Source organism: Miscanthus floridulus, chromosome 14 (assembly GCF_019320115.1).
Source record: "Miscanthus floridulus cultivar M001 chromosome 14, ASM1932011v1, whole genome shotgun sequence".
NCBI classification, from domain to species: Eukaryota; Viridiplantae; Streptophyta; class Magnoliopsida; order Poales; family Poaceae; genus Miscanthus; species Miscanthus floridulus.
The window spans coordinates 12,372,953-12,389,412 of record NC_089593.1 but is presented as its reverse complement, the minus strand read 5'-3'; the positions used below and the strand labels follow the sequence as shown (position 1 = coordinate 12,389,412).

Sequence of the window (16,460 nt, the reverse complement as noted above, 5' to 3'; positions counted from 1 at the left end):
ACTAACTGCATGCAGGCCAGCATTCATTGCTCTCATGTACCAGTCATGAAACCTTTTTATCGTCCATGGACCCTTTTCAAGCACCGTCCATTGCAGCATAGGCCTTCCGGGCACATAGTTACTGGGGACATTGACATAATCATCAACCGTTGGCTTTCTTATATCCTTAAGGGTCAATGGTGTATTTGATGGCGGTTTGACATGTACATCGCCACTTGGGGCTTCCTTTGTTGGTGGCACGGCTTCAGTTGCTTGGCCGGTGGCTTCCTTATTCTGTGACGGTTCGAGCTCAACGACTCGTGCCGTCCGCTGCTTTCCAATCCCTTTCAGAAATAGAACTGTGCCTGCTGCTTTCCCCTTTTTTGGCTCATAGGGAGAAACCAATTTTGGAATTGGAAATTTCTTTGCCTTCTTGGAGGCCGGTGCTTGTGGGGGAGTTTGCTCTGCTTCCTTATGCTTTGGTGGTGGCGGGGGAGTTTGCTCATCTTCATTCTGCTTTGGTGGTGGCGGGGGAGTTTGCTCTACCTCCTTCTCTGGTGTTGTGTCCTTCTTGGCTGGCGGAGTCTGCTGCTCAGGCATGTTCTTGGCTGGCCCCTCGAGCTCATCCAACGAGAATGACATATCATGTATTGGGGATGACGACGGTGGCTCATAAATATACGGGGATGATGGGGCATGCATTGGCGATGCTGGCTGTTGACTTGTTTCGGCCTCTTGGGATGCTTGATGCACTGGTGGAGAGGGTGCCGTTGGTGGATCAATCAACCTTACGTACCGTCTCAGCCATTGTATGAAGTTCTTGATTGCTTGTCCAAGCTTCTCTATACCCTCAGAGGTCGGGATGTCGATGAAGTCGTCTTCATATCCACTCTCGACCGTCAACACTTCCACCCTACAGTATGCATCTTGCATCTCGACACCATGGAACCTACGTCCAGGGATGGCATTGCCTGTGGCCACTTGCTTTGTATGCTGATTCCTAAGGCCATATCCAATTAACAATGAGCAAGGCCAAGGTTTATCAATATCGTCAACTGGATAATGGTCCTAATTTGATGTTGACGCTATACTGCTTGGAAAGGGCATAGATTGTGTGGCCATCTCCTGGCTACCCAAGGGTTGAGCTGGGACATGCTGCATATATGAAGGAGCTTGTGATGACATCTGTTGAGCAGACACTGCTCCCGCCAACCGCTTCATCACTTCAGGATCAGGGTTTTTAACGAAGTCTTCCATCAAATCCCTAAATTTTTTGGCAGCCTGCTGCTCAAAAAAATCCTTCATGTGCTCCTTATGTCGTTCTCTTTTCTTATACATGCCTTTCCACTCTTCACCAAACCCTTCTTTCTAGGTGGTTCTAGATGAGACGCCCCGTACACGACCTGGATGCTCGGGGTTACCTACAACATGATATTTAATGTCAGTGTCGATTTCTATTTTACTCGAACAAAATGGAAAATATAATTTTGTTACCTAGAGCATGGGAAAGGCTGTCCCTCTCCCTCTGTGACTTGAAGGCACCTGTCTTTTCTAGGTTTGTTGCTTCCAAAACCTTCTCGGCAACTGGCTTGATCTCATCGGGACAGGAGATCTCATCGCTCTCAGTGTTTGCCTTCCGAGCGCGAAGCCAATTCGCACTTCGTTCTGGCACTATATCTGTCAATGCCAACTTGCCCTCTCTCCTCTTTGCTTCGTCTTCTGCCCTCCATTTAGGAATCTTGGTCTTGTAACCGCTAGTGCCGAGGTGGTGGTGGTACTTGTTCTTCTTCGCAAGTCTTGAGGCGGCTTGGCTCTTAGCCTTGGAGTCATCGGAGTTTTTTATGACACTAAAATGTGCCCACTGTTCTGCTGTGATAGGGTACCGCTTCGTTGGGTCCCGCCCCTTCTGCAGCCACTTTTTATTCATATCGTGCCTATAGCCCCGGAATGATATTGCTAACTGCTTCATGACATGACCCTTGACCAAACCTTCTGTTCCCTCCGGGAAAATAAACTTAGTGCACAATCGAGTCCAACAATTCTTCCTCTTTCCTTCAGGCACCATACTCCAATCACTCCAGGTGATATCAAATTCTTCCTTTACTAACCATCCAATGGCGGCCCTAAATTTGGGTAGCGCCTCTAGAGGTGCTAAGGGCTCTCCGCTCGGGCTAATCTCTGTAATCCTATAAACTTCTTCTGGAAATCTATTCCTTCCTCTATCTCCTCGTGCCCGATCACTCTTTTTCTTTGTACTTCTTTGCTCGAAGGATGTCCCGGTCGTTTGAGGCGCCGTGTCCTTATGAACATCTTGTGACTCTACCTCCATTTCAGCAACAACTTAAGAGAACACCTCCTGTCAATTCAATTGTTAGGTACATACATACACATGCATTATTCTCTCGTATAGACAATCTACGAGCATATATACCTCATCATCATTTGGCTCATCTTCAGGCTTGTAATTAGGGTCACGTTCCAACTCAAGATGGGCCTTCTTAGCTCTAGGAGATTCACGTGGTGATATGCTCGGGCTCCTATAAGGTTCGGATCCAGAGGAGTTAGATCCCCGTGTACCTATCTGGGCATCGGCCTGCTCAGCATTTGATGGAGTACTCATCTGCATGAAATATAAGTATAACCACGGAATATAAGTATAAACATGGAATACAAGTATTAACATGGAATACAAGTATTAACATGAATTACATAGCCTAATCAATTAGCGAACCAATTATTAACAAACCTAATTAACTAACACTAATTTGCAAACCCTAAATAATGAATATTAAATAGGAAACCCTATTTAACAAACTAATTATTATTTCACAAACCCTAATTATGCATGAAATATAAGTATTAACATGGAAAAAACATAGCTAAATTATGGAAAAAACCCTAACAAAAAACATAGTAAGCCCTAACAAAAAAAATTAGCTAATTACTAACAAAATTACCTAACAAACACTAATAAAACATTACTAATTAATTAAAAAAAGGCAAGGCGGCCTGCCAGGCCCAGCAAGCCCAGCAGGCAACGCCGCCGGCGCTGGAGGGGCACGCGCGCGGCGGCGCACATGGCAGCCGCCGCCGCACCGATCGGAGCCGCCTCGGAGCGGAGCTCGGCGGTGGCGGGTGTGCACGGCGTACCTCTCGGCGTTCCGGCGAGGTCGTGGCGGCGGCGCGTAGGCCGTGCACGGTGCGGCAGCTGCTGGCGGCGGCGGCTCGCTGCGGCGGAGCGGAGCTCCCTCGGCGGCGGCGTGGAGGCGTGCCAGCGGAGTGGAGGTCCCTCGGCGGCGTGGCGGCGGTAGCTCACGACGGTGGTGGTCCGGTGAGCGGTGGAGGAGCGGCGGCGGATTTCGGCAGCCTGACGGCGTCCAATTTCTGAACTCGCGCCTCCGGGACTTAGAAATTTTCGCGGGCCACGCGCGGGAACTTATATTGGAGCACATTAGTACAGGCGGGCCATATTGACCACCGCCTGTAAAAATCTACAGGCGGCCCTCATCAACAGCCGCCTGTACTAATATATTAGTACAGGCGGCGATCAATGACGCCCACCTGTAAAAAGATTTTTAATTAAAGGTTTGTTAATTAGGGTTAGTTAATATTTCATGTACCTAGGGTTAGTAAATAATATAGAATCCAAAGGTATACAAGAAGGGGAAAGAGGTTTTAATTAAGATTTGTTTAATTAAGTTAGAAAATAATATCATAGTCCAAAGGTATACAACAAGGGGAAATGTAAACATCTTGCTTAATAAGAAAGAGTAGCATTAGGTACAAATGATAAGTGATACATTAGTTACATGATAAACAATCTAGCGTGCTACAGTCCTTCCTTGTCCATCATGGCGCACCCAGGGCAAAGAGGTTTGCGGGATACTTTTCTCCACATTTTTTATCTTTTCTTCAAACTTTGTAAAAAGAGACATCTCGCTGAACTGGTTAACATCCTATAAATCCATTACACCATCAACTCCTACAATTTGTTGCTTTCCAGGGATTGCTACGTGCTTTGGCTTTTGGGTACTTTTCTTTTCATTCGTAGATAGAATTTGTTCCACATAGAACACCTGTGCAGCACGGTTAGCAAGGATCCATGGATCATCTTTGTAACCTACTTTACTTAGATCAAGAACTCTTTGGCCATAGTTATCCACAGTGACATGTTTATCTTGAACCCATCGACATCGGAACACTGGAATCTGCAGGCGTGGACCATATTCAACCTCCCATATGTCATCAATGAATCCAAAGTATGTAGTTTCTTCACCAGTTGTTTCATCTACAGCCTCACATCGAACGCCACTATTCTGTGCCATGCGCTTGGTGTCCCTAAAACTGGTGGAAAATGTGAAGCCACTAATGTCATAGCTCTGCCATGATATGACCTGGCTTGATGGTCCAGATGCTAAAATCTTGATGGTTTCTGATTCATCTGTCATGTCCAAATTCTTTAGCCATGCGGTGAACCGACGCTTGTGTTCCTTGTGTACCCAATCATTTGTGCATCCTGGATTCTCCTCATGAAGCTCTTTCATGTGTTGCTTGGTGAATGGGTCCATTATTATGAGTTGTTGTAGTATGCTGTAATGTACCTCTAGGACTATGTTGTAATCTGGCGGGATGAATGATTTCCGTCCCATCCTCCCTCGTCCACCAAGCCTTCCCTCATGTCGCAACGGAGGCAAACCAATTGATACCTGGTCTTTTAGGAAATTATTACATAATGGTCCTCCAGACTCAATGGCCTCTTCTGTAGTGTATGCCTCTATCATGGAACCCTCCGGATGAGCACGATTTGACATATAGCCATTCAATATTGACATGAAACGCTCATACGTCCACATTTCATGGAAATACATGGGGCCCAATGCCTCAATTTGAGGCACCAAATGAACAATAAGGTGTACCATGATATCAAAGAACGATGGGGGAAAGCACATCTCCAACTGGCTCAATGTCTCTGCAACAAATTTCTGTAGGGACTCTAACTCATCACCAATAATTACCTTCTTAGATATCTTATTGAAGAAGTAGCACAACCGTGTGATTGCCATCTTTAAGAACACTGGATTTATAGCCCTGATGGCAATAGGAAGAAAAGTGGTCAGCATTACATGACAATCATGTGAGTTGTAGTTGGTGTGTGTAAGGTCTTTCATCGAAACAAGACTCCTTATGTTGGAGCAGAAACCAGATGGAACTTTTAAATTCTTCAACCACACACACATTGCATGTTTCTCCTCTCTGTTCAGGTTATAGCTTGCTGCCGGTAGATGGTACTTCCCATTCTCTAGGAGTACAGGGTGAAGTTCTTTTTTGATCTTTAAATGTTGCATGTCCAAACGTGAATTGAGACCTTCCTTTGTCTTGCTCTTTATGTCTAGCAAAGTTCCAACTACGCTGTCAAACACATTCTTCTGAACATGCATACCATCGATCGCATGTCGTACGTCTAAGTCTTTCTAGTACGATAAGTACTTAAAGAAAATAGACTTCTTCTTGAATGTGTCCCCCTCATTTGCCTTCACAACCTTTCTTGGTTTCCCATCTTTGGTCTTTTTTCCAAACACAAACTTGACATTCTCAACTATCTTATACACTCTGTGCCCTTTACTATAACTTGATGGAGCAGTAGATTTTGATTCATCCATATTGTCAAAGTACTTATTCATCTTTTGTAAGCGGTACTTATGGCCTGCCGGTAGCCACCTCCTATGCCTCATGTACACTATCTTGTTAGATGGAGGAAGAGACACGTGCCATGTTCCATCTATGCACTCTACACAACCAACCTTTCCCTTGAACTGGCCTGATAATGAGAAGAGAGCAGGATAATCATTAATTGTGACAATAATAATTGCTCTCAGTGTGAATGTCTCTTTGCGGAACGCATCGACCATTTTCACACCCACTTCCCATAGTATTTGCATCTCTTGCATTAAGGGCTCTAGAAATACATCCATATCAACTCCAGGTTGTGTAGGTCCAGAAATAAGAATGGTTAGCAAAAGATATTTTCTTTTTTGACACAACCATGAAGGAAGGTTGTATATTGTCATGATCACTGGCCATGTGCTGTGCGTGCTGCTCCTCTCGGCAAATGGATTCATTCCATCAGTACTAAGAGCAAACCTTACATTTCATGGATCCTCGGCAAAGTCTGGATATTTCTTATCGAATTCTTGCCATTGCTTTGCATCGGCTGGATGTCGTAACTTTCCATCATCTTTCCTTTCATCAGAAGCATGCTAGGTCATAAGTTCCGCATCATCAGGGTTTGCAAACAAACACCTCAAACGATCAACCACAGGGAGATACCATATCACCAATGCAGGAATTCTTCTCAACGCATAATAGTCCACTTCGATATTGCTAGTGGGCTTTGAACGTTTGTCTTGTTGAGTCTTTGTTTGCGTCTTCTTTCGCTTCCTCCCTGAAGAAACAGAGGCTGCATTCTCTTCCTCTCGATAATCTTTATTCGTCTTGTACCTACTAGCACCACAGTTTGGACAACTGTCTAAGTCTTTATACTGATCACCCCGATATAGAATACAATGATTTCTACATGCGTGGATCTTCTCAACACCCATCGTAAGTGGACTGATTAGCTTCTTTGCATAGTACGTGTTAGCAGGCACTTTGTTCTCCTTAGGAAGAAGGTCTCCAAGTACACGCAATAAATCATTGAAACTAGCATCGGACCAACCATATCTAGCCTTAATCGTCAAAAACTGAAGAACAGCCCGTAGTGTCGACCACTCTTTGGTACGACCTTTCGACTCGTCGTACAAAGGCTCTTCTGCTGCCTTCTTCAAGGCTTCCATTCGCTTCATGAAGAATATTGATGGATCCGCACAACGGTTCATTATTGCCTCTAAGAAATCTGCATCTTCAATGGCATCAGTGTTAACATGCTGAGTTTCATTAACATCGGACGTAGAATTATGAGTTTGATTGACATCTGGCATAGCATGATGGGTTTCATTGATATCTGGCATAGCATCACATTCATTGAGATATGGCATTGGACCCTCCACATTGATGTCACTTGCAGTGTTGTCAGTTGTCCGCATATAAGGTGTAGAACTACCCTCACCATGTTTTGTCCAAATCAAGTAGTCCTCCACAAATCCTCTGCAAACCAGATGAGAAGTGATTGCTTCCACATTGTCAAATACCACAATATTTTTACAGTCTGCGCATGGACAACATATGTGCTTCGCCTTTGTTCTCTGAGCATGTATCTTCATGGCATCAATAAATTTTTGGACCTCCACTACATAAGATGGGTCTAATCTTGATAAGTTGTACATCCATAATGACCTCTCCATATTTATCTGTAATTAGTTAGGAAAATATTGTATGTCACTCTAAAAACAAAACGAAAATAACCCCTCATAACTAAGATTCTATCCTCCATCAATTAAATAGATATGAAAACCTACCTCTTACAGAATTTACAAAATAAAAAATTTAAATAATTATTTAAACTCATTTTTATAATTATAAGAATTAATTAAACGGAGATGGCATCTTGATTAACAAACCCTAAGTATAAGCAAAAATAACAAACCCTAATTAACAAACCCTAAGTACATGAAATACTAACTAACCCTAATTAATAAACCATTAATTACTAACTAAATTAATTAACTAACCCTAAGTACATGAAATATCTAACCCTAAATAATAAACCATCAATTACTAACAAAAATTATTGAAAAACCTAAGGTACATGAAATAATAACTAACCCTATTTAACAAACCCTAAGTATAGACAATAATAACTAACCCTAATTAACAAAACATTAACTACTAAATTAATTCATAAACCCTAAGTACGTAGATTAAAAAACTAAATTAATTCACAGTTTATAATTACAGGAAATAAGTATAACAATTGACAAGACTTTATAAAGTGTTAATCATTATTCTATTACATAGATCTACTCACAAGAATTCTAAAAAGTATTTATTTTCTATAATCCGAGCAAGATACAATTTACTATGAATTTACAAAAAAAAAGCTAAAACTCTCTCCCTTGCCCTAGCTATGAACCCTAACCCTAACCCTAGATTTAGAGCACCTCCAATACAAGAATTGAACCAAAGAATCACTAAAAAAAATGGCGGCAACGACACTAACTAACCTTTTAGAAGTTTCTCACCAAAGAAATGAAGTTCAAAACCTCCCCCCTTGGAATCGCCACTTCTCTGTCCGCCACTGTGCACACAGCACGCGAGTAACTGTTCTTGTCTGGAGGTGGACGAAGGGAATTTATAGCAGCATTAACACAGGCGGTTGGTAAGGAGGACCGCCTGTGTAAAACAATTTACACAGGCGGCTCTCTTACACAGGCGGTTTATAATGTCAGCCGCCTGTGTAAATGGTATTTACACAGGCGGTTGTCATTGTAAACCGCCTGTGAAAATACACGTATTTACACAGGCGGTAGAGATAGGAGAGCCGCCTGTGTAAATTGTTTTACACAGGCGGTTCTCTTGCTGGGCCCACCCTATTTTTTTACTGGCGCCATGAAATTGTGAACCGCCTGTGAAAAAAAAACAACGTGCCAGCAAAAATGATTTCGGTAGTAGTGCAGGTGATATGGAGGATGGCAGAGCAAGTCGTTGATATGCACGCGGATCTTGCCATCTAAGCATGCGGCCCGGCCAGTTCATATGCATGCACGTGATCTTTGTAGCTAGTGATATACGAAGTATATGGTATATCGATCACCAGTAGCAATGCAACAACATGCGGCTGTTCCAAATCCACAATGGATCCAACGCACATATACCAGCAGCATTATACACCATAACACCAAGGAAAAAAAAGCTAGCTTTTGATGCTATATCAGCAGAGATTTATTGGCAACTCGATCTCGATTGATCGAGACCTACGTGTAACTCCTGTAAAATGAGCTAGGGTCCTAGCTATATCTTACAGTAGTGGAGCTTGCTCGCGCATGCAGGACAGGCTAACAACGCACAAATTGAAGCTTGTAAGTTCGGCAGGGGAACTGGCTTTAGTCCTGGTTTTTCAACCGGGACTATAAATCCAGGACTAAAGATCCTGGCCTTTAGCCTTTAGTCCTGGGTCATATAATCGGGACTAAAAGTCCATTCTCAGAAGAAAAATAAACGAAATTGTAGGGAGACCTCTCTTGCGATGTGTGAGATTCGAACCCAGGACATCTTTCCTCGCGCATAAACTCCTTACCAATTTAGCTGTACACATGTGACAGGGTCCTGGACACTCTCCTTTTGAATTGACCTGTGGGGTACCTTTAGTCCCGGGTGGGAGACCTTTAATCCGGGTTGGTGACACCTACCGGGACTAAAAGGTCACCCTTTAGTCCTGGTTGGTATTACCAATCGGGAAGGACCTTTAGTCCGGGTTGGTAACACCAACCGGGACTAAAGGTGGCCTGCTGCGAAAGCATGCCAGGACAGAGTGCCTTTAGTCTCTATTGGTAGCTCCAACCAGGACTAATTCTTCCTTTACTCTCGGACGAAAAAAATACCGAGACTAAAGTCTAAAATCGAAGTGGATGAAATATCATTTCTCTACTAGTGCACGCATGCATGCTTGGCCATGAACTAGAAAGTCTTTATTGACGGATTTAGGAGTTCCACTCGTGACAGCCTTACTTTAATTCCGAAGATTTTAACTGCAAAGACGAAATTACTAAATGCCCATGCAAATAAAATAATACGTTAAGAGCATCTCCAGCAAAATAAGAGTACTCTGCCCCAAAAGAAGTTACTCGGGGAGCCCCAAAATGCTTTTCTCGATTCGAGGAAAGAACTACTATAGCGGAATGAGAAAACTTAATCCTAATAAACCCTCGTACATGTGGAATTGACTATATGCTTTATTTTGCCATTAGATGGTTTCTAGCACAAAAAAGGGAGGAACTCTTCTTTTGACCAGGCACACCGTGAGAGAGCGAGATTAACCAGATCCAGGAGTGGACATCATAGAATATGCCTCACACAACCTAGTTCATAATTGTAGCGGTGCTCCAGGCACCCCAACGGAGAAGATATGTGGGTGTTGTATTCGGTAACACGAGATCGAATCTTCTTCGCCCACCACACAAACGTCGACCGCCTCTGGACTATATGGACATGGCTTTGCCCATGCAACACCAATTTTGCCCGTGCAACACCAATATGTGCTCAAGTGACAACGTGCACCAGTGCAAGAGTTACATCATCTCCCCTCCTCCAACCCCTCTCGACTAATGGGTAGGGGGCTTGAGCCCCCCTACCAGGGGTCCCGATAGAGTTGGATCCACCCTATTGTTAGCCTGAACATTCATCCACATGACCATATGAGAAGGGAATAAAAGTTTGAGGACACCATCAATTTATGTTTTTACGTTTAATATCCACCGGCGCGCCGAGGTGGTGCTCATGGATGCCACGGACACCCCGCTCCTGTCCATGCGCCGCAAGAGGAGGACTCGGCGTGCTGTCGGAGCGCTGGGTCATCTACGACGGCGATGCTGCCGCGGATGCGGAGGAGACGAGCACCACCAACAGCAAGCCGCTCCTCTCCGTGCGCAGCCACAGGGCATCGTCCAAGATGAAGGCGCTAGCCTATGTGACGCCCCTGCTAGCTTCTTCCTCGTCATCTCAGGCCACCGTGCCACCGCCGGGGCCGAGGCATCGTATGTGGTGGACGGCTCGTACGGGCAGCGAGCCTGCGCCGTGCGGGACGCGTGCGGGGACGTCGTGGTGGCCGAGGTCCGCCAGAAGCTAGGAGGCCATGGTGGGGGACGACGTGTTCCAGCTCGTGGAGGGCCCACGCTTCGGTGCGACGCTGGCCATGGGCCTTGTCATCGCCCTCGACTAGATGTTCGCCGGTGGGCGCTCGGCCGCCAGGACCCTATCCCTGCTGGGCAGGACATGACACTACTACATAAACGATATATAGCAACGCCTCGTTTTTTTTTTTTTAGGGGTGGCTCTATATTGAGCTGCACCTATTTGTAGGGGGCGGCTGGATGACGCCGAATAGCAAAAATTAAATACTAAAATTTGAATTTTTTTAAATGACCTCGAATGGATAAATGACCAAAATAAAAGTTGTAGATCTCGAAAAGTACTTTGATGTTTATAACTTTTCTATTTCAAATCATTTACTGTTTCAAAAGGCTATTAGAAATTCAATTTTTAAGTTGTTGAATAACTCTGATTTCTCTTTTTAATCTCTGGCTAAAACTTGTAACTATTCTTTTCTCCCTTATACAAACTTCAAATTTGATGATTTTTTTCTAAATTTTTTAAATTCATGCTCTATCAATTTATTGTGTTGTTACGGCTATTATTTTGGTCATCTTTTCATGTGACTTTATTTTATCAATTCAATATTTGAATTTCAAAAAATGGCAACTTGATACAATATTTTGAAAGAGTAAATGATTTCAAATGAAAAAGTTGTAGAACTAATCAAGATCTACAACTTTTATTTTATCATTTCTTTATCCGAGCAAGTGATGGTAAACATTGTTCATAAATTTACGTATCTCTCGTATAGTTTCATGAACTATAAGAGAGATATGTAAATTTATGAACAATGTATACTACCACTTTATCGGATGAATAAATGACCAAAATAAAAGTTGTGGATCTTGATGAGTGCTACAACTTTTATTTTCACGACTTTTTCAGTTGAAATCATTTACTGTTTCAAAATATTATTTGAAATAGTCATTGTTGTAACACGGCCTCTGAGAGTGGCGGAGACCTACGCGGCCAGCAGTTCGCAAAGACGTCTCCGACCAACTACCCAAGCAAAGGCCCAGCTACCACGCCTCCAGACCCAGAAAGATGACGGTTTCTCAGACTGCTTGCAGGACGCTGCCGGTGACCCTAGCGCAACCTCTGCCCGGTTAGCTCGTAGGCGTCTCCGGGCGGAGGGGGCGGAGGCCGCCCCGCTGCAAGGCTAATCAAGTACCAACGTTACCTACGTGTGTGTGCAGGTAACCAGAGGAAGGCGCTCATGGACGGCGCGGGCGCGCCGGTTCGGCCTCAGCTCGTAGGGGCAGAGACCCAAGCAGGAGGACGACAATACTGGGCGTCGGGGGTCTACGGCCTCGGCGTCCCAGGGGCGGAGACCGACGGCAGAGGTCCAAAGGCCCATCGCCGAATCCTGAGGCCTGATGGGCCGGCTGATCGCGCAGGCCCAGTACCTGAGGGCGGCATGACAAGATTACCCCTGAGAGAAAAGGCGAGTAGTGGAATATTCCAAGAATATACTATAGCAGTTGAAGGGTACTAATGTAAACTCTGTAAAAGTGGTAGTTGAGCCCTATAAATAGGGAACACTTGTAACAATACCGGTGGTTGGAAAATGAATGAATAAAACCCTAGTTTTACGTGCCATTTCCCTACACGCCCACTTGTCGTGCCTGTTTCCCGAGCCTCCGTCTGAGGGCAGCGCTTGGCGGGCGGAAGCCTCTACCTCCTCCACACTGTCTGAGACCGCAAGTCTCAACATCTGCCGAAGGTGACGCGTTGGCTTGGTATTCCATGCTCAAACCAAGCACGGTCTATTCTTGGGTAAACCTTCGGGACAAGATATTGGCAAATTTCAGCAGAACGCAGCCTACCCATCTTTCAAGCCCTGAGGGGCGGAGACAACTTCGAGTGGGGGTCCAAGCAGTCGGAGGCATTTCATAACTTGAAAGAGTATATGGCAAACTCACTGGTGGTCTCCGTCCCAGAATCGGACAGCCACCTATTGCTATATGTGGCGGCCTCCGACCATGCAGTCAGCGCAATCTTAGTTCACGAGCTGGAAAAAGAATCAGGTAAAACTCAAAAGCCAGTTTATTTTATCTCAGAAGCGTTGTCCGGAGCTAAGCTAAACTACACTGAGGTAGAAAAAGTTGCCTACGCAGTGCTGATGGCATCAAGAAAACTAAAGCATTATTTCCAAGCCCATGAAATCTCAGTCCCAACATCGCTGCCACTGCAAGACTTGCTTAGAAACAAAGAAGCCTCTGGCAGAATAGGCAAATGGGCTACAGAGCTATCATAGTTTGGTATCTCATATGTTCCCAGAACAGCAATCAAATCACAAGCACTAGCCGATTTTGTAGCAGATTGGACACCTACGACAAAGCCCAAGGCACAACCAACCACTCAAGGCTGGATAGCATTCATGGATGGAGTCTGGGGCCAAGCCGGAGCAGGAGCCTCCGCCGTCCTAACGGCACCCTCCGGCGTCAGACTGAAATACGCAGCAAGGCTAGAGTTCAAATTAACAAACAACATAGCAGAATATGAAGGCCTGATCCTAGCGCTCAGTAAAGCAAAGGCCCTAGGGGCAAAAACATTGACAGTCAAAACAGATTCTCAAGTGGTTACTGGCCAAGTAGAGAAAAATACACAGCAAGAGAGCCAGAACTCATCAAATACCTATCTGTTGTCAGAAATTTGGAGCGGAGATTCGAGGGCTTCACCCTGAAGCACATCCCAAGATCAGAAAATGCAGAGGCAGATGAACTAGCAAAAGCTACGGCAAACAACCTGCCACTGCCACCAAACACTTTTTACCAGATCCTGAAGTCTCCGGCAACTGCGCATCTAAGGCACCTAAGCCCATACTACACCTGCAAAATAAAGATTGGAGAAAGGCGATAACAGAATTCTTAGAAGGCAAAACCACCGAAGAAGATGAAGCAAAAGCAGCAAGAATACAGGCTAGGGCAAGAAATTACACAATCATAGATGGTGTACTGTACAAGAAAGGAGTAGTCCAGCCTCTCCTCAAATGCATATCGCAGAGCAAAGGCAGTAGAGTTGCTTCAAGAAATACACTCAGGAATTTGCGGGTCGCACATTGGCTCTAGAGCATTATCAGCAAAGGCAATAAGGCAAGGCTTTTATTGGCCAACACACATACAAGACGCAGAGCAGACAGTCAGAACATGCAAAGCATGCCAAACATTCTCTCCCGGGTAGTCAAAACCATCGTCGGAGACACAGCTTATACCTCCGACATGGCCGCTACAAAGATGGGGTATGGACCTAGTCGGCCCATTACCACAATCCCAAGGAGGAAACAGATTCACAATAGTGGCAGTAGAATATTTTACAAGATGGATAGAAGCAAAGCCGCTGGCGAAGATAACCTCAGAAATCTGTTAGAAAATTCTTCTGGCAAAACTATCATTTGCAGATTCGGTGTACCGAGGATTCTGATAGTAGACAATGGAAAACAATTTCAATTCAGAGAACTTCACAGAATTCTGCAAAAGCATTGGGACAAAACTAGCCTTCGCCTCAGTAGTACCACCTAGAGTCCAATGGTGCTATGGAAAGAGCAAATAGAATAGTGTTTTCAGCAATATCAAAAACATTGCTGGGCCTACGCAAAGGAAAATGGGTAGATGAATTACCCTAGAGTGATTTGGTCACACAATACATCTATCTCAAGAACAACAGGATTCACACCATTCAAACTGCTTTATGGAGAAGAGGCCATGATGCCAGAAGAAATCAAGCACGAAAGCCTCCGCACAACGAGACAGCTAATGTTGCAAGATGAAGAATATGCAAAAGAAACAATCGAAGCCATAAGACTGGAAGCAGTCAAAAACATTACAAAATATCAGTCCCAAACCAAGAAGTGGAGAGACTCTCAGGTGGTAAGAAAAGACATAAAACACGGAGACCTCGTACTTAGAAGAAAACCCAACGCACAACTTGTTGGCAAACTACAATCGAAATGGGAAGGCCCATACACAGCAACGACAGCAGGCCGCCCTAGCTCTTTCCACTTGACCGACAGCGAAGGTGTCACGACAACCCACACCTAGAATATTGACAGCCTCCGCAGATACTACATCTAGGCAATGTACCAAAGGGCAACCTCCGCAAATAATAAGCGGAGGCCCCTCCGTTCATTTACCTTTCAGCTTTTTTTTTCTTCAACCCAAAAAATGTAAAAGAGCCTATACTCTTTTCCTCACAGGGGAACTCAAAGCGGAGGTGAGGTTTTTAACGAGGCAGGCTCAATGTAAAAATCCTCTATAAGTATAAAGAGGTAATTCTCCAAAAGAACACTTGAAAAGTCCAAAACCGAAAGCGGCCAGCTCTGGTGCCGCAATATTCGGTGAACAAAAATAAGCACAGGTCCTTTCAAAGCGCCGGCCATAGGCATTGACAATTTGAAACGACCTCTATGGCCAAACAGGCCTTCGACCTTGACAAAGACCTGTCCAGAGTTAGGCATCAAGGCAGAAACCACCTTGGCCAAATAGGCCTTCGACCTTGACAAAGACCTGTCCAAATTCAGGCATCAAGGCAGAAACCACCTTGGCCAAACAGGCCTCTGACCCTTGACGAAGACTAGACCAGATTCAGGCATCAAGACAAAAACAACCTTGGCCAAACAGGCCTCCGACCTTGACGAAGACCTGAACAAATTCAGGCATCAAGGCAAAACCAACCTCGGCCAAATAGGCCTCCGACCTTAACAAAAACCACCCCAAGCATCAGGGGCAACACCATTGTGGCGCTAGAACCAAGAAGAAGGTCTCCGCCATCGAAAACAGCAAAAAGAGGAAAATGTCTGACAAAACATTGTCACCATTATGGCGCTAGGCCTATTTACGTCAAAAGATCTCAAAAGGAACGAATAATTCAAGCAAGATATAGACCATTAAAGCCAAGATACATTCCAACTAACAACGTACCAAAAAGTTAACACCCAAAAGCCACCACCCCACTATAAAACAGGCTCCCCCCATGCCCTTAAAACCTCAGTCAACATAGGGCGCATGGGAGGAAGAAGACAGAGCACAAGCACAAGCCACAGCAACAGCCATGGAGGCAGTGGTCTCCTTAGATATCTAAGTCGGCCGTAGATATTGTACGAAAACTCATAAAATCGGAGGCACCAGTAGACGGTCGGAGACAGTGGGAAAAGAGACAGGAACTACGGCACGGTGATGAACAGCGCAGGCCTACTGGAAGAAGGGGGATATCGTACTGAAATCTCATAACATCCCCCTAACGCCAGGAGACCTAACCTGCCATCTCCACAAATGAAACATGTCCCACGGGTGTGCAGCGTCGGAGGCCCATACCACCAGACAGCTAAAACAGCCTAGCTAAAGAAATACCAAAAGTCTCCACCGTCTACACAAGCCTGCGCCTAAACCCCCTATCGGATTACACACCGATTCAGCAAGCCTTCGCCAGGCGGACTTCAAGTACTGCCTCCGTCAGGGCAAAAACACTGCCAACACTTCTACCCCTGGCCATCAAGCAAGCACAGAGAAGGAGAGAACATGGGGCAGAGGTCCTGGCCACCACCTCTGTATCGCGCACGTTCGCCCAAGCAAAGGACCCACTGGTGTGCAAGCTTGGGACTAGACTGAGATATGTAAACCAGCACAACAGACATAAGCCCTCGCACAAACAATCAAGAAAGTGAACCTATTTTGTAT

The 16,460-nt window shown here is 45.0% G+C and overlaps 1 protein-coding gene and 1 pseudogene across 1 annotated transcript; one reads left to right on the top strand and one right to left on the bottom strand.

Moving 5' to 3' along the window:
- Nucleotides 1-3,935: 3,935 nt before the first annotated feature.
- LOC136503053 (uncharacterized) lies at nt 3,936-7,061 on the bottom strand. Its single transcript, XM_066498255.1, has 3 exons — nt 6,761-7,061; nt 5,467-5,797; nt 3,936-5,067 (listed from the first exon to the last, which is right to left on the bottom strand). The coding sequence occupies exons 1-3, from the start codon at nt 7,059-7,061 to the stop codon at nt 3,936-3,938; spliced, it is 1,764 nt and encodes a 587-aa protein (XP_066354352.1).
- Nucleotides 7,062-10,238: 3,177 nt separating this feature from the next.
- On the top strand, nt 10,239-10,909 carry LOC136503052 (protein LURP-one-related 12-like; annotated as a pseudogene).
- Nucleotides 10,910-16,460: the final 5,551 nt, after the last annotated feature.

Excerpts from the sequence above, each read along its gene's own strand:
- LOC136503053 (XM_066498255.1), bottom strand. The coding sequence starts at position 7,061 with ATGCGGACAACTGACAACACTGCAAGTGACATCAATGTGGAGGGTCCA. Across the intron at positions 5,798-6,760 it reads TTTGTACGACGAGTCGAAAG|GCCAGTTCAAGGGAAAGGTT; the intron begins GTCGTACCAAAG and ends TCTCATTATCAG. Across the intron at positions 5,068-5,466 it reads AAGAAGTCTATTTTCTTTAA|GGCTATAAATCCAGTGTTCT; the intron begins GTACTTATCGTA and ends TATTGCCATCAG.